The sequence below is a fragment of the Anomalospiza imberbis genome, chromosome 17, assembly GCF_031753505.1.
Source record: "Anomalospiza imberbis isolate Cuckoo-Finch-1a 21T00152 chromosome 17, ASM3175350v1, whole genome shotgun sequence".
NCBI classification, from domain to species: Eukaryota; Metazoa; Chordata; class Aves; order Passeriformes; family Viduidae; genus Anomalospiza; species Anomalospiza imberbis.
In genome coordinates, this window is record NC_089697.1 from 8,300,361 (window position 1) to 8,324,336 (window position 23,976).

The following is a 23,976-nucleotide window of genomic DNA, read 5'->3' on the forward strand; positions in this document are numbered from 1 at the left end:
CTCTGAGCAGGGACCACCCAGTCCAGCCCCAGCCTGGCAGCAGGGGACCCGCTCTGCCTGTGGGGACCACATGCCTGTCCTGCTGCTGGCATCAGTCTTCATCCTAAGATCATGGCCTCTTCCTCATCTTTTTCATCAATGTCCATATCCTCAATGTACTCTTCCATTTCCACGTCCATCTCCTCTTCCACATCCACCTCCATCTCTTCCTCTCCAGTCTCTTCTCCCTCCACTTCCATGTCCTCCTCTGTATCAGTCTGTACGTCCACCTCCATCTCGTCCTCTCAGATGAAAGCCATCCCCCCTTGTCCTGTTGCCACAGGACCTGTTGAACACTCTGTCCCCGTCTTTCCTGTGGGACCCTTCCAGTCCTGCAGAGCTGCAGTGAGGCCTCCCCAGTGTCTCCTCTTTCCAGGCTGAGCATCCCCAGCCCCACTTGGACAGCAGTCAGTTAGATCAGGGGGAGTCAAGGCTGAAGTCAAACAGCATCAGGAACTGACAGGTGGAAGCTTTAGGCCCAGGTTTGCCTCTATATGTACAAAATTAATAACAGTGGAGGGGAAGATGGTGGGACACTGGTTCTGCTCTAACTGACGAATGTTTTCTTTTTCTTTTTTTTTTCTTTTTTTGTCATGCTGATGCAGGTGTTGCTGTTTGAAAGGAAGATTGGCACAATATCCATTGTCTTCTCCATTTGTGAAACACCGAGCAGAGTCTGGGCAAGCTGATGATGCAGAGCAAAACCTGCAAATATACTGGTGATCCTGAGCCTGGAGGATGCAGTTAAACCCAGCCAAAAGTAATTTCTGGAAAGTCAAGCCTGGTTTACATTTTCTTGAGTTTGGCTATGCCAACTTCACCTGTCATTTATAAAAAAGCAAACAAAAAACTCAAACCAAAACAGACAAAAACCCAAACAAACAAACCCACGCAAACCAATCAAACAAATAGATAAAAAACCCCAAATAAAACCAAAGGGAATGAGGAGTTAGTATTAGTTGTGAGGATATCACAGCAGGCAAATGGCTGCTTCCCACAGGATCACCATAAAAAGCCACATATAACAGCTGCTCCAAAATATACCCAACAGGAGAACTATAAAAGTGATACATAGCAATTTTGGGGGCAGCTACCCATTAAGGTGAAGGATGAGCACACAGTGGTACAGATCCAGCATTCCCCACCCTCCAGGCTGCTGTGTGCTCCTGATGAAAGACCCTTGCAGGACTGTGGCCCCTCTCAATGCAATATAAATCATTCCCACAGCTCTCAGTTGAGCCACTGGCATTTCCAGAGAGAGATCCAGGCACAATCCTACTGTCTGCTGAGCCTCTGTGGAAGATCCTGAGCATCTTCATGCCTAGAACCACAAAATAGCTCAGGCTCTCCCTGAACTGGGTTTTCAGGGGAGGTTTCCATATCCCTGTGAGATTTGTTCATCCCTCAACACATCTGATTTTATGTACAGTGATGCCTTTGTGTTCCTTCCTTACTCCTGTGTGCCAGTGAGAAACCACCCATGTGAATGGAGGATACTGTGAGCAGGAAAATGTATTCCTGGATTGCCATTTTGCTTCACTGTCACTCAGCTGAACATGGTCCTTATCTAAGAAGGACTTACAAGAAACGGGTAGGAATTTTGGCTCTGAGAGGAGCAGAAAGCACATTTTCTACACCACATTCCCAGCAGATGCCGTTTCCCTGGCAAAACAGTGATTGCCATTCATCTTCCCGGGAAGAATGTGAAGACCTATTCAGAGATCACAGGTTCACCTGGCCTTTGGCTTTGTGTACTTCATTTCACGTGTCCAGTTTCAAGGACCATTAAAAGAGGCTCATGTTCACTGTGCTACTCAGATGTGCTGTAGTTGTTTCCAGAAGAAAACCAAAAATTGACTGTCCTGTGGTTTGGTAGAAATCCCACCACAATTGTGACTCTGTGAGCAAAGACAGCCAGTGCTTTTTTTGGGCTGTAACAGCTGAGAGTGTGGCAGAGCAGTTTTTATATTATTTTTAGACTCCTGAAAACATTGTTCCCAAAACAATCTTTCTCTCCTGCCTTCGGTCATAACCTGTGCAACAGAGAAAATGGAAAGGAGCAGAGGTTTGTTTAAATTGGCGCTTTTTTTTAAAGTCTTAAAATAGTATCAGCTTGATGCATGACACTTTAGAAATTGCATTAGTAGCACCTATTTGCATCCCACCAGAGAGGTGGGATTTAAGACTTCCAACAACAAAAGCACTGGATGTGCAAGAGCTCAGTTTTCCACCCCTCACACAAGTATTTTTTTTTAAATGTACTATTTTAAGCAGCCTCAGCCAGATATATTAAAATACTGCTCCAAACAACAACAGAATGAAAATGTTCCACCAAATGGGGAAAAAAAAGAAAAGTGGGCGGCAGCCCTTTTTGAAGTGCTTATGTCGATTTTGCAAAGTCAGATGCAAACAAGGTTTGCCATATTTCTTTCCTAGAAAAATGTAGAGAGTTAATAGAAATCTATCTCTCAGGCTGCAAAGTTGAGGGGAGGAGCAAAACAGGTTCCAGAGAAGCTGTGGTTGTGTCACCCTTGGAAGTGTTCAAGACCAGGTTGGATGGGGCTTGGAGCAACCTGGTCTAGGGGAAGGTGTCCTGAGTATGGTGAGTCCATGAAAAGAAACTTTTGGTTTTCCTGAGATGCTGCCTTTGCAAGGGGAGGTCACAAACACCCCAGGTCGTTTGAAATGCCCTGAGCAGAACCCAGCTGTGCTTTCTCACAGGTGATGAGGGATTTTCGCTTGTATTTTATGGGGGATTTTCACAGGGCAGTGCCAGAGCAGCTGAATGTGTTTGACAGGCAAAGAGGGCCAGTGTGGCAGCAGCTTAATTCAATGGAGCTTCTCTTCCTGTGATCCTCTATAACCTGAGGCGCTCTGGGGCTCTTGAACCCCGCAGCTGGGCAAGTTAATCATTGGAGCAAGTGATAAATTAACCTGCTCCACTCTCCTTAGCATGGCTGTGATGAGCATTTCGTAAACCAGTGAGCACTTGCCAAGATGGGAGCTTGTTCTTTGTCAGGGAGGAGGGAGAAAATATTGCTTGGAGTAAATAAAGCATCTCTGCTTCCCCAGGAAAAGGGAAAGAAGCAATTAAAGATGTCAGTGCTGCATGGAATAATTTGCACAAGGATATATTTTGTCTGCTATGCAGGAATGTTCCCAATAAACCATGCCTCTCCTGACCTTTACTTTTCTGGATTTCTACCACATGATACAAGAGACTCTTGATTAAAAAAAAACGAAAACACCTTGTGGGGAGGCATTTCTTCCTTTCTTCAGGCTGCCTCTTTCTTTTGCTCCCTTCAGAGCTCTCACTTCATTTCTGCTGTTGTTTGGAGCACATGCTTACCTCTTTCCTGATCCCCTGGGCTTGTTTTGGCTCTGGGTGTCATGGACACCATTAATTGTGGGTTTTTTTTCCTCCATCTACCTCTGTTTCTTCAAGTGCTTTACCTTCATTTACGTGTTGGAGTGATGGATTTTTCTCACCTTTTATTACTTAGTGCTTTTTCTTCATTCTCTAAAACCAACTTTTCTCTTGCCCTGTGGCTGTTAGGTGCCAGAAATGGGAGCATTAATTCTTTCTCTACTGCTTGTCTGAGCTTTCACAGGGAGCTGAGAGCTCTTTGGGGTTAAACTTGACTCACTTCAGTGCCTTCCTTGATACTGCCTGTGTACTTGGACGCTTTAAGGGAATAAAGTCTCAGTGTGGAGATTACAGTTGTGAAATGATGGCTGTTTTGAAGAAGACAAGGATGCTGTTCTCGATCTTTTCAAGGTTCACATCCTTTATCTTATCCTTTATCTTTTTCAAGGATAAATGGAGCACCTTGTTTTGGGGAGAAACAGGCTCAGATCAGCACAGAGGTGGCTGTGGCAGGTACCCAGGTTTGGAGGGAAGGGTGCAGCTCCTTGGGGTGTGTTTGTGTGGGGCTGTAAGGTTTGTGTTGGGTCCCTGGAGCAGTGGGAACACCCCGCTGGGAGATGCACATCAGGAAATCGGTGTATAAAGGGCCTGAAGTGTGACCAGCTTTGGTGAAGGGTTCCATAGGATAAAGTATTTTACTGGGATTTTGGACAATTTGAGGCTCCTTCTCCCTATCCTTTGCCTGATGAACATTCCCCCTTTGCAAGAGCGTGGGGAATCCTGAGCTCACACAATGAAAATCCCAAATAATTATATTTTTTTCCTATGCTAGCAGGAGTCAGAGTAAAAGAATATGTGTGACCTGCCTGTCTTTGACTTTGTGACAGGAACAATGCCGTGGGGAAACTGGTCAGAGGAGCATCACTGCTCTGTCCTTAATTTTCCTGCACAACTGAGGATTATTTAAGAACCAAGGCACAGCCAAGACCTTTCCTCCTCCTGGGCTCATCAAGCAATCACTGCCTCATCACACCTCAGCTTCAAACACCTCGTTTGCATCTGGCTGACCTTGACTCCCCTCTGTAAATGGGAAGATGAAGAAGTGGAAGTGTAAAAGATTGGGATTTTATGGGTGAGTTGTGAAATAGAGGCTGGTGCAGGCTGGTTTTGTGGAAACATCGTGTGCTGTGCCATGGAGGATGAGAGTAAATGGATTAAACAGGAGACAAAAAGTGCAAGGCACCTGGTTAGCTGCTGTTGAAGGAAATGTGGAAAAAAAATACATGTAAGAAATATGTCAGAGATGGTCATTAACTGCACTGCAGGGTCAGAGCTCTCTTAATAATTGGCCATGTAGTGAATACTGGAAATTATTTAAAAAGCTCTTAAGTGACTGAGGGCTTTTAGTGAATGGTTGGGGGAAACAAAGGAATACTGTTTCTGGCAGAACTTTAATTTAAGCATGATCCTCTTTCTGAGATAACAACTGCTTTGAATAAACTGAAATATCTTCTCCATTAGCTCTGGCAGGAGCTGGATAAAGCTCTCATTCAGGTAAACTTTAATCCAACATATGTCTGTAGAATAATAAATTTAATGGGAGCCATCAAATCTATTGTATGAATAAGGATGGTGCTTAGGGCAAGAAGAAAGAGTAATTAGGAGTGGACAAATAATGAATTATAGTGGGGAAATTATAATTTATCCTGGTTAGGGGGAATATTTAACTAAGCTGAGATTAAAATCTACCTTCATTGCAGGCTAAGCTTTATAACAGAATTCTACTAGAGCAAATTTAGTAGTCCTGGGCTCCAGACAGACCTTTAGATACAAGTTTACCTCTGGTTTGAGAAAGCCCAGGGCTTGAGCAGCATTTTATGGCTTTGGTCTTAACCCTTGGGCTATAAATGCTCCTGTAAAATTAATGCCAAAGTTATAGCTTCTACAAATTTCTATGAGTTCCAATGGAGAAAGGTCCACCTGGACTTTGGGGACAGTTTCTCAGAGCAGAACATTTCAAGTGCTATTAAACTGCATTCAAAATCCCTTTTATTGGGGCATAAATGTCTCACCCCGGTCTATCAGTCTGACAGTTCTTCGAGAAGAGACAAACTTTACAAGCTACTTTAAAAATAATTTCACTGACAGGTTTTCAGCTCTGATAATGTTAATAAACTGAAATGGCTTTTCACCCTGCAGTAGCCACTAAGTAATTATGATTGTCTGTAGGCAGACTAATGAAACCCGCTGTTAACAACCTAATGAGAATTTAAACCAGCCCTCTGCTCCACAGACACATCCCTTTTCTGTCCCTGATTACCCTGCACCCAGTGCTTCCCAGAGAAGTTTAGTGTTGCTTGATGTTCAGGTAGAAACTGCCTTATTTTGTAGAAGGGGTGCTGGTCTTCTCTAAGGTGGTGCTTCACGTGTGCTGGGGTCACATCACAAAGTCCAGTTCCTGCAGGAGCTGGGGAGCATGGAGAGCTCTGATAGCACAGCATGGGAAAACTGGCGTGGAGGGATTCTGGTTTAGTGTGCCCCTCAGTGGCAGACAGCATTAGTTATTGATAAATCTTTAGTTCAAAGATTAAAGTTAAGATACTGGCAGTTAAGATACTGTTTTTCTCTTGCTATCAATCCTGTCATTCCAGATGACTTTTAAAGGTCCCTTCCAACCCAAACTATTCTATCATTCTTTGGATACATGATGAATAGCAACATGTACTTTACCCTCATTATGCATGATATTACATCATGTCTGGCCTTTTGGGGTTCTTTCTTCTCCAGGTCCTTGTGACTACTCTCACTTCTATATGCTCTTAATTTTTTCTGTTGCTTACCAGTGAGCATTTTCAGTTCTGCCACCTATGTTTTGAGCAAGTTTTCTGTGACTCACTGCACTAGACACCAGGTCAGTCCAAAGAAGAGCATTAGGAAGTATCCAGCTGTATTTTCCCTTCTTCCTTCTCTGTACATGCTGCTGTTTTGAGCACTCTGGCTTTCTGAGCTCCCTCACATGTCCTGATCCTTTTTTGGATGACTAGAGGGATATCAGGATTAAATCCTGTCTCAGCTCTGAGGTCTGGCTTCTGAAGAGCCCCAGTCATCTTCTCCTGCTCATCTCATCCCGGCCTTGATGGAAATATTATGTCTTCATGGGATTGTTGTTCAACTTTGTGCATTCTGGCACTGCTTTTCAATGAAAGTTTATGAATCTTTGAAAGGTTTCCTGGTGTGGGAATGAGAATTCTCAATCCTAATGCTTGATGGGGGTTGCAGTTGCCTGAGTTGTGAAACCTCCTGAAAAACATTGTTCTTTTTTCCTTGACTTTTCCTCGACTGTTTTCATCAACAGATTAGGAGGTTTGGGGATGTCTTTTCAAAGGGAATTTCAATGAATCTCCTGTCTGGCATTTCAAAGGGGAACAGTGGCTTGTTTTTTTTTTTTTTTTTACCAGCACCTGCTTACAATCCAATTAGCTAACTGCCTTTAATTAACCATAATATATTCCAGGAGAGCAGAATAACAAGGGAACAAAATCAAGTGGTGACAACTCTGTGACTGAACCAGGACTTCCCCTTTCCCAGGTGCAGGATTCTGGGCAGCCCTGTAACCCTTTGCTGTCCACTTTGAGCTCTGCCATGCAGTGCCTTGGCTTTCTGGGGAGGGAAAAGCATCCAATCCCTCAGCTCCAGGTTCACACTTGTACAGTCACCTGCAAATCCAGAGGCCAGTGGGTATTTCTGCCTGTGGTTTGTGTGCCTGGGATTTGCACACTGGAGCTTTGATTTTGAAAGTTTGGGCGGCCTGGCTGCTCAGGGAGGGATCTCTCTGGCTTGAGGGTCTCTGAGCTCCCTCCTCTGTGTCAGGGGCTTGAATGTGTTCTTTCCTCACCTCCTTATCAGCAGGTTTCTTGGTGGAGGCTTTTGCAGACAGGAGAGCCTGGCAGGAATGCTGGAATTAAACAGTTATGTCCAGGGTCTGGCTTGAGGTAGTTGATTCATCCCTTAGCTGCTGGGCCTTAAAATTCTTTAAACTCCACATGTCATCTCCTCTTACCAATATGGGACTGAGCCAACACTGAGCTTCTGGGCTTTTCCTGTGTTAGCAGAACAAACTATTGCACTTCTAAACTGTGCACATCAGCACTAACCCGAGGCTTCACCCCACTCATTACAAACATGAGGGGGTAGTTTCTTATACTGCTCATCTCTGCCGCTGGAAGAGAGGCATTCAAAGAATTGGATGCCCCATAGGATTCTGGTTGTGAGCTTTCCTCAAAAACGTGGTGAGATGAGGTGTGTAGGACTCATTTCTTCAGAAGGGCAGGAGAAACCACTGAAGGCCTCCCCTAAAGGGTCTCCTTAGCCAGCAGTCTGACACAATTTGCTTCTGAAGCTTTGTAATTTGTCCTTATTATGTTCTATGTGTGATTTAATGAAAGCCTCTTTCTCTACTGTAATTGAGCTCTTAATCTCATCTGAAAAGCAGAGCACAATCCCTTCAGAGATGGTGTTTGAGTAACAGTCTGTTTGTGTTTCCTCTGCCGTGGTGTTGCTCATGGAGCTCCTCTATCCTTATTTAAGAGCAGAAGATAAACAGATTTCTCTGAGTCAAAAATATATCAGCGATGCCACACAGAGTAGGTTTGAATAGAAAACTCTTCCACTGCCCAACTGAGCAAGCAAGATCTTCCCTGGTTCTGCAACAAATATGATGGAGTGAGTTTTCCTTAGTGAGCACCTGAGGCCTCATGCAGGTGATACTCAGCAAATGGCACATGGGCATGGCAGCTGTCAGCAAAACAATTGGCTCTGGGCAGGTAAAAGTTGGCAGGAGATAAAAGTGGAAAGTCAAAACAACAGGATGCCGGAAAACTTTAAGAGGAATAATGACTTCAGTGAAAATCCCTCCATCTTAAAGCTTCAAAAAGCATTTTTACAAAAATCCACAAAAATGTCCTGATTTTGATCAGTCTGATCTTCCTAAATAGCATTTTACAATCAGAATTAGGAGTTGAGAGACACTAAAGAAGGCTTAGCAGAGGATTTTTCATTGTGACCTTAGTACATATTTTTTACTGTGCTTTTACTGTGACCAGTTTGCTGCCTGCTCTGCAGAGAACTCTTGGCTGTGAGTGGGAGAGCTGTGGGATGAGCAGGCTGATGGCTTTTTGGGGCACACAGAACCTTCCATCTCTACTGCTTTATCCACACTAGAGAGTGAAATTTCCTAGAAAAATACCTGGAGAGTGGGAAGGATGAAGAGCAAAACATTCCCTGCCAGTGGATGCTGTGCTTGTTACAAACACGAGTTACATCTTGTAGCAGTCCTTGCTGTCAATCCACAGGGATTCCAGGCTGAGATCAGCTCAGCTCTGTCATTTGCCAGGGGAGTGAGGACCAGACTCTGCACCACACTTCCAGAGCTAGGGATGAGTGGGTTGAATCACATCCAGAGACAGGATGAGGAATGGGTTGTGTTTTGTCTTGCCATGCACAGCAGATATCCTATTTTAAAGCTGTGCTGTCTTCCCAGATTCTGCTTCTTCCTCTGAGAAGACCCATCCATTTTGATCCTGTGCCTTCCACCCATCTCTCTAAAGATCTCCATTGCTGGAGTAATTGGCACTATTAGATCAGCCTTCGATGTGATGAGCAGTGGATTTTTGTAGTCAACGTGCCAAATTAAAGTGCCACAAATAAAAGATCAATGACTTCTTTCCTGGAGAAGAAATTAAAGTAAAATCTTTTCATGTTATGGACTGAGTGTACAAAGCTAAAGAGGTAGAAGATGGAAATGAGACTGTCTCCTGAGAGGAGTAAATTTGTCAATTTAGCAAATTAGAGAGAATATGCTTTCACCTTTGAAGTAGTCAGGTACCAAAATGATGCCACTTCGATTAGGCAGGGCTGGGTTGGGAATTGCTCCCATGGGCTTTGACAGATCTATTCACGCAAGAGCCCATTTGCTGGTGCCAGCCCTGGAAGCAGGGCCTGGAGAGACAGCTGGTCAAGGACAATTTCTCTGCTTGATTTTACAGCATGTTTGACAGAGCTTTCCATTCTCTTTGCATCCCTGTGGATGGTGTCCTGGATGAGACCAACCTGCCACATGCTGCCTGCGTGGTGGCACCGAGGTGGCAAGAGGCACCCGGGCCTGCAAGGGCCCTGTACCCTCAGCCAAAGCTGTGACGGGTTAGAGGGAGTTTAATGAGTTATTCAGCAGCATCAAAGGCCCTGTGAGAAGAAATTAGTGCTGTGAGATGAAATCAGAGGGTTTAATGCTTTTTGGCAGAGGATCGGGTGCTGCTGCAGAAACTCCCACTTTCTGCAGCCCAAGTGTGGCACCCAAGGCACCAGGGAGAGGGATGAGGCCCCACCCGGCTTCTTGTCCAAAATCAGCCCAAAACATATTCCCTCCTAATGCAAGCAACTTCTTTTTGTACCTTCTGCCAGAAACAGGGCAAAAACTGGGAGAGGGGGAACACCAGCCCTGAAATGCTGAGGAAAAAGAGCTCTGTTCCACAGGGATGCTGTGGAGGGGGCTGGAGGCAGTGTGTGCCAACTGGTGAGTCCCTTCTGCATCTGCTAACGTGCTCTTGATTTTATTTAATTAATTAGCAGCAGGGGGAGAATGTGAAATCAGAGTTGTGCTGCTGGAGTAACAGGAAACAAGACGTTCTCTCGGTGCTGGAGCTGCTCTCAGGTGCTCGTGGTAACGGGGCAGTGACTCAGAGGAGGAGCAGGAGCAGCTCCTGGCACCCTGCCTGCTCAACACTCGGATTTGCTGCTCCCAAGCACCGACCTCAGGTCCCTGCAGCAGCTTTCCATCCAGGAATGGTGTGGAAAAGGGTGGTGAGCCCCCGGGATGTGATGAGATGAATTGTCCACATCAGCCCTTTCTTGCTGTGTTATTTCCTCCCTTAGCTGAGATGATGTGCTGGGATCCCTCTCAGTGGGGCTTGTTACTAAGTAAAACATTAAGGGGCTTTTTTCCTGCCTTTTGGCCCTGATTTTTTGGCACTAAAGCCTGTGCTTTATTGAAAAGGTGTGATCAATCCTGCCACTTTCTCAGGAGCTGCTGAGATACCTGAAGTTAAGCAGGTTGATATTTCCCAGGTACCTTCAGCTGTAATTGCAATGTAAAATACTTTCTTCCTTTTCAGTTTCATGGAAATAATCTATTTAATTTCTGGTACCTCCTTAGTTTGGTTAATTCCTGCTAGTCCCCTTCATGTCCCCTTGAATACTAAAAAGAGGCTAATGCTAAATACTTGACACAATCAGAAAAAGGTTTGGGGATATTTGAAAACTGTTGTGTATTGCTGCTGTCCATTAAGGCTCCTTCCTTCTTTTATTTTGTGTGATCTTTCCCCCACCTTTTTTTTTCCCTAACTGTGCTGCTGCTATCTCACTGCCAAGCTCACAAAGGAACCCCAAGAAATCAGCCAGCCAAGCAGATAAGGAAACAGATACTGTAGAGCACAAAGGTTTAATAAATACAGAGAGCTTGAAAGAAAAAGGATTTGCAAAATGGTGGGAAGCTGCTACGGTTAAAAGAAAGGGGATTTGGAATGGGATTACAAAGGGGAAACCCTTTTCTGAAGAGAAATAAAATACCTTGTGCTCTAAAAATATCTTAATTAATTCAGGGCAATTATAGAGAAGGAATAAGAATTTGCATTAGGTAAATGGGAAGCCCTTACAGCCAGTGGACTCTCTGCAGAACCCATTGCAAAGCTGTGCCTGGTGCATTTAGGTTCTGATTTTCTCATTGTTTTCTGGTCCCTGTCACATGAGGAATAACAGGGCAGAGCTCCACCCCAGGAACGCATTTAACAAATTGTGGTAGGTAGGACTTGCAGGGTCTAGCTGGCTGCTGACCCTCATGGTGGCTTTGCTCCCCATTCTGTGTAATTGAGCTTCTTTCTGGCCTGTTAGAAAAGAGACAATCTTTAATTAAAATGCAGTTAACTCCTGCCTCATTAGCCCGGATTGTATTTCACTGTTCCTGGGAACGCAGGCAGAGGTAGGACTTGTACTTGTTTCATTACAAATGCAAAATGCCACCGGGTGGTCGTTCTCTGGTACAGACAGTGCCTACACTCCAGAATTTGTCCTCGTGGAATACGAAACCGTCCCCCAGATCCATCCTTATGACTCCATCAGCCACCCTGCCAGCCCACACAGGGCAGGATCTCTGTCCACCCTTTGCCCTGGCAGTGCTGATCCCTCCTGGTGATGCCCTCCCCTTCTCCCGGCAGCCTGGGAGGGATGCAGAGCTGGTCTCAGAGAACCACAGGGCTTGAGGATTCCTGTGTCATTTCCTTGTGTTGATAAAAATTAATGAACCATGTAGCTCTTGTCTCTCAGTTATTGAACTCTGGCTGCTTGCTGGAGTTGGTGAAGGATGTGGAGCTGCTGGAGCCAGTCCAGAGGAGGCTGTGAAGATCAAAGGGCTGGAGCAGCTCTGCTCTGGAAACAGGCTGAGAGAGCTGGGACAGTTCAGCTTGGAGAAGAGAAAGCTCCAGGGACACCTTTGAGCTCCTTCCAATGCCTGAAGGTGCTTGAGGAGACCTGGAGAGGAACTTTGGACAAGGGTCTGGAGTGACAGAACAAGGGGGAATGGGTTCAGCCAGCCTGACAGAGGGCAGGTTTAGATGGATATTGGGAAGAAATTCTTTTCTGTGAGGTTGGTAAGGCCCTGGTACAGGCTGCCCAGAGAAGCTGTGGCTGCCCCATCCCTGGAGGTGTTCCAGGCCAATTGGACAGGGTTTGGAGCAACCTGGCATAGTGGAAGGTGGGGGGATGGAATGAGATGGTCATTAAGTTCCTTACTAACCCAAACCATTCTAGGATTCTATGACTGGGCTGCTGACTCAGCCAAAAGAAGAGCTACATTGCCGAGGTTAAGTGAGAAAGGGAATTAAAACCACCTGTGTTTGCACTTTAAAGCCCTTCCAACATCAATTAAGATTGTTCTGATAAAGACCCGGGCAGTGCTCAGACATCTGCTGAACGCTGTTCTGGGCTCTATCTCTGAGTATGGTCACAAAGGAGTCTTTGTTGGTCTTCAGTTGTGGCTGAAATCTAAATCTCAGCGAGTGCAGCTCAGAGGGTGACATGTGCTGGCACTGGGGCCACCGTGTGGACTTGTTTTCAAAAAAATGGGAGATGCAGAGGAGAGGTTCCTGAATACAGTAACTCTACCTCCACCCGGAACTGAGGCATCTGCCCAGGGATTTCATATTCACCAACTGGGAAGGAAATCTAATCAGGGCTTGCTAATTTTCATGAAGTCAAACACCTGGGATTTACTTCAGACTTGCATTTTCCTGGGATAATTCAACACAAACGCTGTATATTTATATACAGGCACTTGACTTTTCTGTTGTTTGATGAAACTACAATTTGTCTTTCTTTTGTGGTTCCTGCAATCCTTCCTCTCCTGTGGTTTGCAGTTGAATTACCAATCTCTACCCCAGGAATATTCATCTGTTATGTTTTGGATATTGTTGTTCTTCAAAGGAAAGCAAACAATGCTAGTTTAAACCAGCCCTCTTCCCCGGCAGATTTTATTGGAACCAAGTCCTGCCTCAAACCAGAATCCAATCTCATCTCCATTGTTGTGTACGTCTATTATTTTTCTCATTGTTGCTTTTCCATTTCTTATTATAATGCAGCTCAGTCTTGAGCAACATCATTCAGAACAACGCAGAAGTCACATATATTTTCTATAGCTTTTCTATTCATTTCTGCTTGTTACCTAATCCCAACCAGCTCTCTATTGAACATCTGCTTTTACCTGGGCTGACAGGTGTATTTTTTAGCAGCAAATACTGCAAATCAGAGATGCAGAATTTTTCTTGCTCTGTGAATCTAATCAAGGTCCTTTTCCAATGTGACACTGAGCATGTGAATTCTCCCTTTCTCCCAGCAACCCCCAGTGCTGTTTTTGGTTAAGATAAACCAGACAGGGCTGTTTGGAGTCACTCCCCACCTGTTTTTCCATCTCATCCAGTGGCTGGGGTAGGATGGCTGGTTGGGTTCTGCAGGCAATGCACTGCACCTTCCCCTGCTGGTGTCCAGCCTAGATAGTGGCAGGTTGGATGGCACATGGGATCCATCCTTTGCCATGCCATGTGATCCTCCATGCAGTAGGGATAAAAAGCCCAGTATTGGGGAACCCCAGGTGCTGCAGCAGTGATATTTTTGGGAGAAGCACAGAGGCCAGCATGGCTAGCTTGAAGTCTGCACTGGTGTGAGCACCAGGCCTGACATGCTGAGCCCAGTGCCACAACCAGTGCTCACCCTGGCTGGGACACTGAGTCAAGGAGCTTTGCAAGAATTGTTTAGCTTGGAAAAGATCTCAAAGTTCATGGAGTCCAACCATTCCCCCAGAACTGCCAAGCTCACCACTAAACCATGTCCCCAGGGGCCAAATCCACACTTCTTTTAAATGCCTCCAGAGATGGTGACTCCTGTGCCCTGGGCAGCCTGTGCCACTGCTGGACAACTCTTTGGTGAGGAAATTTTCCTAATATCCAATCTAAGCCTCCCCTGGAGCAACTTGAGGCTGCTTCCTCTTGTCCTGTTGGTTGTTACCTGGGAGAAGACACTGTGCACACACACACACACAGAGGGACAGATGGGCACGAGGCATGGGAATTCCCTTTGACTCCTCAAGCAGAAACCCATGTGGATGGTCCTTTTTTTTTTTGCACAGCAGGTAAAAACTGAAGCAGTGAGCTGTATCCTAACCAGGGAGGTGGGGGTAGAAAGATGCTTTGAAAGAGGATAAAACTTGCTGCCAGGCTTTCCTCTGTGAGCAAGTCCAATTTCTTTCTCTCTTTTTAAATTTTTTTTTTTTTTGGTGCTGTTATTCCTCCGTGGGCAGGAGGCTGCAGGCATTTCAATTTTCTTCAAGTCCTTGTTTCAAAAAGGGCCCAAAATATGTTCTCTTCTCAGAGGCAGTAAACAGCAAGTGCACAATGCAGCTTCTCTAAGCCTCTCTTCTCCTGTCTCAGGGAGAAAGGAATTCTCCAAGCCCTAGAGCCTGACTCACTCGCTGTGTGAGCATGAATTAACCAGGAATGTTCGAGAATTATTCCTGAATAATTCATGAACCTGAATTAATCATGCATTTTCATGAATTATTCATGAATAACTCATGGAAATGCAAGGTTTATTCATGCTCCAAAAAACCCAAGGCTTTTTCTCTTCTCTTTTGCTCTCTCTCCCTGTAAGAAACAGACCTGAAACAAGCTAAGGAAAAAAAATAATATATGTATATGGGAAAAGAACAGGAATAATAATGCTGAAACGAAACAACCAGAACAAAAGAAAGCAAAAGCTCTTTTTTTCCTTTGCAGTGGGGACAGCAGGTGGGAGCTTTCCAAGCCGACAAAGGAGACCTGACAAGGACCTGTGGTGAAGGGACAAGCCCAGGACAAGGAAGTGTCTGGTCACCTCCTCTCCTGGAGCAGGCAGCAGAGACCTGGAGAGACAGGAGACATCTTGCAAGACTCAACACCTGGAGCAGTGCTAACCAGGCAAGCTCTGTTGCTATCAGGATTGTGATCTCCCTCTTTTTTTCTCTCTCTGTTTTTGTGTTTGTGTAGTTTTGTTGCATTCATAAGGGTAAATGAACAACTGGTTTGGAGAAGGAAGATCAGTGTGTTTTCTTTAAATGTTAAAGGAAAACCCCTCTAGAGAGCTGTTTGGGCTGGGATTGTTTGCTGTCTGGAATGTGGAGCTCTGTTTCTGAGAGGGAGAGGGCTCAGCTATGCATTTATCCGAGTTTCTGCTCTGTAGGCTTCCCTGTGTTTGGGAGAGGGCTGGGGGTAGCTGCCTGTTTCAGGGAAGGGATGTGGGGAGACAGGCACACAGATCATTTGTATATGGTTCTTCCTGATAAAAAAAATCAATGCCAGGGTGTGTATCAGTCAGGAGAAAAGGGCTGGAGAAAACCAGGCGTGAGACTGTGCCAGCAGGGCAGACTGGCAGGTTTGGGGAGAGTTACGGTTCCTGCAGGGCACTTTGCTGCAGCTGATGGTGGCTGAGATAGGGAAGGAGAACTTTCTCCAGGGTGAATTTGAACATTCCAAGTGAGAGGAATCAAATCCAGGCAGAACTTTAATAGGGGTATGGAGACAAAACAAGAAACAGGAATAAATTGGGTCCTAGCTGCCTTTTCTGCCAACTCCAACTCTCCTCTGCCTGCCCCAGCTTCTTCCCATCTTCTTTGGACACTGTGGCCTTTCTTCACTTGGTGCACAGCACATGGGCTCAGCCCTGTCCCCAGAACCCTTCTGCCAAATCCTGCTGCCGAACAGAGCAGGCAGGACTGGGGTGATGCTGCCAGGGCCCTTAGGAGCTGGAAAGAAACTGCTCCTGAGCTCAGCAGCCCTCGGCTCCTCAGCTGCTCCTCTGGCACGGGAGGTTTTGGAAATCACCACCAGCCTGGCTCTCCAGTTTCTCCGGTGATGGAAGTCTGCAGCTCCAGGGCCAGAAAGGGAAAGGTCAGTGGGCAGAACCGTGGGCCTGGACTTAGGATCCAGCTCCTTGCAGCTTTGTTGCTTGACTGCCTTAGACTTACCTGTCACTGGTCCGTGCCTCAGTTTCCCCATGGGTGAAGTGAAGGGAATTTTCTGTCTTCCTTATAAAAGCATTTTGATGCTTACTGGGGGAAATAATTGTGCAGGCAAGAAAATTATAATTTCCTGGAATACCACTGGGTCTTTTTGAGTCTCTTCTCTGCACTGCCTTGATATCACACAGACACAGCCCTGCACTGGAGCAAACTGCTGGAGATCCACTGAAGTAATTTGAGCTGTGATGGTTCACAGGGGCAGAGGAACCAGCCTGTGTCTGCTCAGGGCTTGTTCAGCATCTGCTCAAAGTGTCAGCTCTGAGGGCTAGCCCTGCCTGATCCCAGGTGAGACCTGGCATGGCTGTCACTGCAAAGGACACTTGGATGCACTGAAGGCATGTGGTGCTGTGCTCAGTCAGACCCAAGACAGCCTCCTAGCAAAGGGCTTTAGAATGAGGCAAGCTCAGAGGGGTGGGAATGGGAACAGAGAAATAACTGGTAGAGAAAATGTAAGGCCAAGTATTTTATAGCTGCAGGTTGTGCTGGCCTGGGGAAAGCACAGCTTGTGAACACTCCCACCCACAGGAGAGCCCAAACCCCTGTGGTGACATTCCCATACTGTCCCTCTGCTCCAGGTGGGCAGCCCTGATGTCAGCTAAGCTCTACGTGCTCATCAGCTGGCCCGACGGCAGCCGGGTCATCAACATCGAGAACATCAAGGAGCCCCGCAAGCCCTTCCACCTCTACACCTTGGGGGAGCAGGTCCTGGCCCGCTGCCCTGGATTCAGTGGGCTGTACTGGGGTGTGGTGGAAGGCATAAGTGGTAAGTGACACCCCCCTGGCCTGGGTTTACAATTTGGGGCTGCTTAGGAGCAGAAGGAGTTTAGGGCTGAAAGATCTTCTCTTCCTACAGAGCATAAAGGTATTTTGGAGAAGAAGCTACTGGAAAATCGACAATTCCTGGAGAAGTTAAGTGAGTAAGGACTTTTGAAAATTGCACCTTTCAACTTCCATGGGGCTTTTTGGGTGGGAGGATGCTGAACATGTTGTAGTCCCATCATAAATTTCACATCATTGCAATCAGTGTACAAAACACTGAGTGGGAGTAGAAGACACACATATTGCTGCCTCGTTGCTCATCCTGAGTATCTCCCTTCCTTTCAGAAGAAGAACCAGCTGTCCACAGCATGATGCCGTCCCCACCAAAAAAATCCAGGAAAACCTTTCCAAAATGGACCCCAGGGAATGCATCCAGGAAATACCCCAGTGACAGGACCTATCCTGCAAAGCCACTGCTGAGGGTGGCTGAGGCCAGCCTGCCCCATGATGTCAGCAGCTCCTCCATCAAGGACAGGCGTGTCCTGGGAAGCGTGGCAGGAAGCCCCTGCTCGCTGGCAGCTCCCCCCCACCCCGCCAGTGCCTTCACACCTCCATCCACCTTCATCACCATGGCCATGCCAGGGCCAGGGACTTCCCAGAGTGAAGAGGACAGGGCTGGTCCAGCTGCCAGAGGTAACCTTGGGTTCTGGCTCTGCTGCCTGGTCCTGAGTGACAGGGGTGGGATAGGGACTTGCAGAGCAGCCAGAAAACCTCTGCTTTGCTCTGAGGCTGTATGGGCTTTGTCTCAGGGCTGCAGAGGTTAGAGATGGCATTTCCTGGTCCTTTCCACCTGGGAGATCTGTTCCAGGAGGGCTGTCTAAAGGGAGATGCCTGTATGTAGTGTATGGTCTCTGCTCTGTCAGGCACCAGCTATTTCCTGGGCAAGCAGTTCTCCCCCCCCAAGCCAAAAGACAATCTGAATGAATGAATGAATGCCTGAATAACTGAAATTCCCAAAAGCCCTGTGTCTCCATTAGTCAAACCTTCTCCGATTTGCCTATTTCCCTATTTTTCCACCCACTACTACACCCATTAAATGCACTTATGAAAATATGCTAGTGTCTTATTTACCTGCTGACTAACAGCAGCAACCAGAGACAAGCTGGCTCTGCTTGCCTTGCCCCCACCATATCATTTGCACTTGGAACAGAAGCCCTTGAGATGCCACCTTTTTCTAATAACAAATCCCCACTGATCAGTCCTGGAGAGCCTGTCTGGATCACTGTTATGCAAATGGAATAACGTGTTGCCATGCAATCTAGCAGGGGTGCTTAGATAATCTGTTCTGGAGACAGAGGGGTTCAGGACCTTTTCAACAGCTGATTCTTCAGCTTGTCTCCCACCCCTGCTGCAGATTATGTTGCCCTTCCAGTGAAGAGGAAGTCAGATGGCATCTTGTCCCCGTGCCAGCAGCAGATCTGTCTGAACAGGTAACACCTGAAAGCACAGTAAAGAGCCTGAATGTTTCACACCACACATATTGATTTCTGTCCACACTGTCTCCATTCTCTGACAGTGCTTGCTTTGAATAGATGCTCATGGAGGTTAAACCCAAAGCACAGAAGATAACAGGAGTTTGTGTGGGCACAAACAGCAGAGAAATGAGCCTGTGCTCTGAAGTCCTGATTCCATGGTGGGTCAGTGGGAGGTCCCCCATATCTGTGTGCCAGGGGGATGCAGAGGAGTTTGTCCACATCGAGAATCCCTCATGTTCCCTCTCAGTCTATTTTATTCTTGTTTCAAATGAAACCAGAATTGACTTTGCCTTTGCTTTGAATTCCTGATAATTCTCCTCAGGAATGAATTTGAATATGAGCACAAAGCTGTTTGTGACAGTGCTGTTTAACTTGCTTGTTTCTTCCAGCCGTGAGGAGCGAAAGATTGATGCTTTGCAAGGGATGGATGGCTTCGAGAGGGTTCACAAAAATTTCAGTCCTGATGAGGTGGAAAGGTAATTAGCAAAAGAAGGCTCTTGTTCCTAACTGTGTTCTCCTTCTCATTACAAAAGTGAGCAGTGAGATCACAGATGGGTGACAAAGTGGGGCAATTTTAAACTCCAAAGTTGCTGAATCTCTTTACAATCAAGCCCGGTGTTTCTGATTGTAGGGCTTGGATTTAGAGATGCAAGAAGGCTCTAAAACAGTGCAGAAACTACAAAGCTCTTGCCTATAACAATCAAAACTTGGTTGTGTGTTCCTTTTTTTATTGCTCATTACTTTGATGGCCAGTATCCAGTGATAAAATGATGCTAGGGACAGTTTTCTTGCAAAGAGATGGGTGCAAAAAAATTCAAGTTATAGTTCTTGTATTGTCATTTCCCACAAGTCTGTTGTTTAATACCACAGATATATGTCTCCTGGGACTTGCAAGACAGGCTTTATGTCTTTCCTTACAACTAAGAAGAAAATTGAGCATCAGAGTCTCCATGTATGCATGCCAAGGGGGAGTTGAGGGTTAAACTGAACATTCCTGAGCACTGAAAAGTCCAGACCATGACATTTTTCTCTCCTGCCTTACTCCTCACCCAGGAATAGCTGGAAAGGTTAATACTCTGTCAGAGGAGTTGTCCTGCCCTGCTGGCAGGAGGCATCTAATCACTGCTTGGGTGGAGGAGCGACATCCACAGTGAGGACATGGTGTCTTCTTGCCTTTACACAAGCAACTTTAATTTTTCAGGGTGGAGAAGATGGAGCAGCTGGAAAGGATGGTGTTGGACCTCCAACAGGATGTCCTCTCTCTGAAGAAGAAGGTGCAGAGGCTGGAATCCCTGTCCTTCCAAGAGGAGCCGCACCGACAGCCATGTGAGGTGGTGGAGCTCTTCAATGGCTACACCAAGGAGCAGCTCAAAGAGACCATCAGGTTTGACCAGAAAATCAGCACAGCCTGCAAGACTCTGCTCTACAAACTCTTCACCTCTGATTACATCCAGAGCCACTCCATCACGGGGCGCAGGGGCAACACCTTCCGGGAGGCGAAGCCCATGATGGATGAACGCTGCATCAAAATCATCAGGGTGCTGCTGAAGCAGAAGTTTGGGGATCACCTCAGTGACACCGTGATCACAGAGAAGATCCAGAACGTGCAGAAAGCCCTGAGGCAGAAGTTTAAGACAGAATGTCTCTGAGGAGCGGGGGATTTGGTGTCTCCTTCTGCCATTCCTGTGTGTGTCCCTGAGCAGCCTTCCCAGGAGAGATGAGCCGAGCAGCTGCTGCTCAGTAGATTTCCCCCAGGGAGCCAACCCAAGTAAACCATGTGCTAAACACAGCTCAAACACTGCCAAACCTCTGCCTCCATTAACTGAGCAGGAACTGGGCCCAGCTTGGCTAGGTTTTTGCACTCTACAAGTTTCTTTCCCATCCAGTCTATGTGCAAACCTCACAGTGGGTGCATGGAATCACCTCAGCGACTCTGATGATGTGCTCAAAGGCTTCGGGGCTCCATTTGAGTCCAAGAATGAGCCAGAAAGGTAGCCTTGTTCCACAATGCAGAAATGTTGGCTTTGGGATAGGGAATCCAGCTACAGACAGGCTGTGTTTTCTCTCTCTCTGCCTCTGGTTGCCTCATTCTGCCTGTGGGAACATATTTACTCTTTCCACACAGTGAATGTTTTATTTCCAGCACTAACAGAAAGGCAGACTCATTAAAATGACACCTTAAACCATTCAGAAAAAGATAACTTGATTTTTTTTCTGTCTATTTGAATGTAGCTATTTGGAGGAGTTGTCTTCCCTAACGAAAGCCTGCTGAACAAGAGAAGGGGTCACCCATGAAAGTTACATTAATTTTCCTTTTTAGATCAGATTATTTCCATACAGGAGAAATCCCTTACATTTTTATGACACAAGAGTGAGGGATGGAGAACAAAATATGGCCCAACTTTGCTTCAAAGATATACATATTGTGGACACCGTCACTGTTATTTAAATACAGTATTTTTATCCTAGATAAGAAATGCCGAGTACAACCAGACACTTTGCTGAGGGACTACAGAGAAGGTCTAGAAGGACACATCTTTTCCTAAATAATTCACAGCTGGAGTGTGGGTGGGTTAAAATTGTTCTAAGCATTAAAAGAATGAGATGCTGACACCAGTCCAGCACTTAACAGAAGTGCTGCAAAATACCAAACATTCCCTTTTACAGAGGCTTCTCAGACAAGGAATTGGTTTTCTCAGTTTAATTTTTAAATTATTCAGGAAAAGAAATGCCAGTGGCTTTGCATTAATCAAAACATTTGGTTTAATTTCTATGTTTTGTTGTGTTTTCAAGTATTTAATTTCTTCACAGTTACATGAGAAATAAGAATGCAAAATAAATGTATTGGAGAAAAAAGGAGTTGTTTTGAAAGGGAAAAAAAAAGAAAGGTGTTATTCTCAGAATTTTCCTTCCCCTTCAGCCTTTTTTTGAGCTCGTGCATTAAAGTGGGGTTAATGCTGTGATGTATTTTGGTTTTGGAGGGGGATAGGCTTGCCAATGTTTCTGGCACTATTTTCATCAGATGTTTCTAACAGCCATGTTAAATTGCAGAAGTAACAACTAAAGATATTCCTTCTATTTTCCCAGTGCAAATGCTTCTCCTAACTATTTTGCAAACCACATTGGTGATGATTTCTCCTTTGTAGGGACCTTGGCCTGAGCAGCAGCTGCAGCAGGTCTGCTGTGGTCACTCAGAGCCCAGAGTGCAGCCAATCCTGGAAAATACACTGAAACTGAGCAGAAATGCCCCAAAACCTCCTCAGTGAAGAAAGACACTTTGAAATACACCAGTCCTGCCAGAAACCTGGGACCTTCCCACCACAGGTCTTAGGCTGGAATCACTGCTCAGGGAAATGCCTTGGCAATGATTTTAATGTTAACTTATCAGAGAGAAGATCGAGGAGGCACAACCAGCCTTGTCCTGCAGAACCTTACAGCTCATCTTGTTCTACCCCCTGCCATGGGCAGGGACACCTTCCACTATCCCAGGTTCCTCCAAGCCCTGCCCAACCTGGCCTTGGACACTTCCAGGGATGGGGCAGCCACAGATTCTCTGGTTACCCTGTGCCAGTGTCTCTCTCAGTCTCTCCTCCCAGTGTTCATCACATCCCTCCCCAAGCTGCAGCCTGGAAAGCCAGCTCATGAATGTTATTTATTAAAATAAGTGCTGCTGCTGTCCTCCCCCGCTGAGCCCCCTGTGATGAGCTGCAGATCATTACTGTGAGCCAAGGGAGAAAAAAGAGCCAGGGGTTGGACTTGCCGCGGGGTGCCACGTCTCCCGAAACGCGCCACTCTAATCACCTCCCCTAGAAGCCGATGAGCTGGGTGACCTTTCTGCTTGAAAAACCCATTGGTGGCTCCCTCAGAGGTAACTTCCCAGCCTAACACTCTTGCTGGTATTCAGGAGTGCTCCTGGTAAGTGGGCTGATGGATGCTCTGCATCTCCGTGGGCAGCACAGCCACAGCACTAATGAGCCAGCGCTCAAATGGGCGCTTCTCTGCTATAAAAGTTGTCCTCAGATATTCTCAAAGGCTTTGATATGGCAGTGAGGGTTGAAGAACGGCAACGCAGGTGGCTTTTCGTCAAACTTCATTTTTTAAAGTATTTGTGAGCCGGAGGCAGCATTTGCAGGCTAATTGGGAGCACGGGCAGCCGCCGGCGATCAAACGTCAGTGCGAGGATGCCGATGCTCTCACCTCCCTGAACTCTCCAGCTCTGGCTAATCAGCCTCGAGAGGGAGGATCGCACAGCACTGGCATGTGGCATTCCCTAGGGGATGCAGGGGTCAGGGCAGATAGAGGAGGAGGAGGAAGGTTTGTGCCAGAACCACTTCACTCGGGGATGTTCAAAGCCTGTGTCTCTCTAAGCGGTGAAGGGCAGCTCCATTGAATGGAATTAACTTCCCACTTTAAATGAATTACCAGGAAAAAGTGGACAGCACTTGCTGTTGAGATTGATTACTCTGCTGAATCTGCAGCATCTTGTTAAAAATGATGCTCCTGCTCAGCTTCTGGGTGAGGTGGGTGCAGGAGGGTGTGGACAGCGAAAATGAGGGTCTTTCAGGGAAAGATGGGAACCTTTCCAGCCTGCTCTGTATCAACTTTTACATTTTCAGCTGGGCCAACACAAGGCTTCTCATGAGGGTTTCTTTTTTATGAAATTTCATAAAAATCATAGAATTGTTTGAGTTGGAAGGGACCACTAAAGGTCTTCAACACCCTGGAATGAGCAGGGACATCATCAACTAGATCAGGTTGTTTAAAGCCTCATCCAACTTGACTGTGACTCTTTCCAAGAATGCATCAAGAGCTACTCTGGACAACCTGTGCCAGTGTTTTTAAAAGAAAAAAAATTCAGTTGTAGAGGTGCTGTTGGCAGCACGACTTTTTGTGGCGAAAAAAACATGGCCCAAACAAGAGCAAGATTCTTTGGTGTTTAACCCCATTTATTTAAAATTAATTTCCTTGACCCTGCCAGGGGAGGGGGGGGGTGTGGTTCCATGTTCAGTACAGGCAGATTTTAATTTTCCCATTACGTGGTCTGTAGGAAACACTCACTGCTGAGTCTCTCAATGCCTGCACTGTGTGCATCCCCCAGAAACCAAAACACATTCACTTAATGAGATGCAGACTGTGAGTATCAGATAAAGGAATGATAAAATGGAGCTGAATCCCTCCCTGGGTTTTAATTGAGGCTTACAAAGCTTGGCTGCCTTTCCGTGAGCCCCAGACAGCCATCACTGAGCCTGCCTGGTGTTCCAGTCTGGTTGGATGCACTTGGAAAAATCCTCTGTGCAGGAGGCGTGGTGCAGTGGGTGGTGGAAGTGTATTTGGTTTGATATCCTCCATCAGGCAGCTGCAGGAACAGGGAGATCTCAGCTGGGGGATGAAAGAAATACCACAAGGACAAGCCTTGGCCTGTATGAACTTGGAGTTGTGTGTCATTTCCTACTGTCACCCACACAAAAATACTTTGTGTCACAAGAAGATTTTTTTTTCTGGTAAGTCTTTGTCTTGTTTGGTTTCAAAAAGTCAGTAAAAATAAAACAACCCACATTGAGTGTGGTCCCAGAGCTATATCTGGACAATATTTTTATAAAAGTAAGTTTTATATAATTTTA

General features: G+C 46.1%; 1 protein-coding gene across 6 annotated transcripts; it reads left to right on the plus strand.

Moving 5' to 3' along the window:
* Nucleotides 1-4,237: 4,237 nt before the first annotated feature.
* LOC137484202 (uncharacterized) lies at nt 4,238-21,662 on the plus strand. Of its 6 annotated transcripts, none has more exons than XM_068207870.1 (8): nt 4,238-4,538; nt 14,782-14,961; nt 16,637-16,824; nt 16,915-16,974; nt 17,166-17,513; nt 18,235-18,310; nt 18,745-18,831; nt 19,557-21,661. In XM_068207870.1, the coding sequence occupies exons 3-8, from the start codon at nt 16,650-16,652 to the stop codon at nt 20,002-20,004; spliced, it is 1,194 nt and encodes a 397-aa protein (XP_068063971.1). In that variant the 5' UTR covers nt 4,238-4,538; nt 14,782-14,961; nt 16,637-16,649; the 3' UTR covers nt 20,005-21,661. The 6 variants fall into 6 exon arrangements, with proteins under 6 accessions (XP_068063971.1, XP_068063972.1, XP_068063969.1 ...); XM_068207871.1 differs by lacking the exon at nt 4,238-4,538 and adding an exon at nt 8,587-9,148; XM_068207868.1 differs by lacking the exon at nt 4,238-4,538 and adding an exon at nt 9,765-9,977.
* The last annotated feature ends 2,314 nt before the right edge of the window (nt 21,663-23,976 follow it).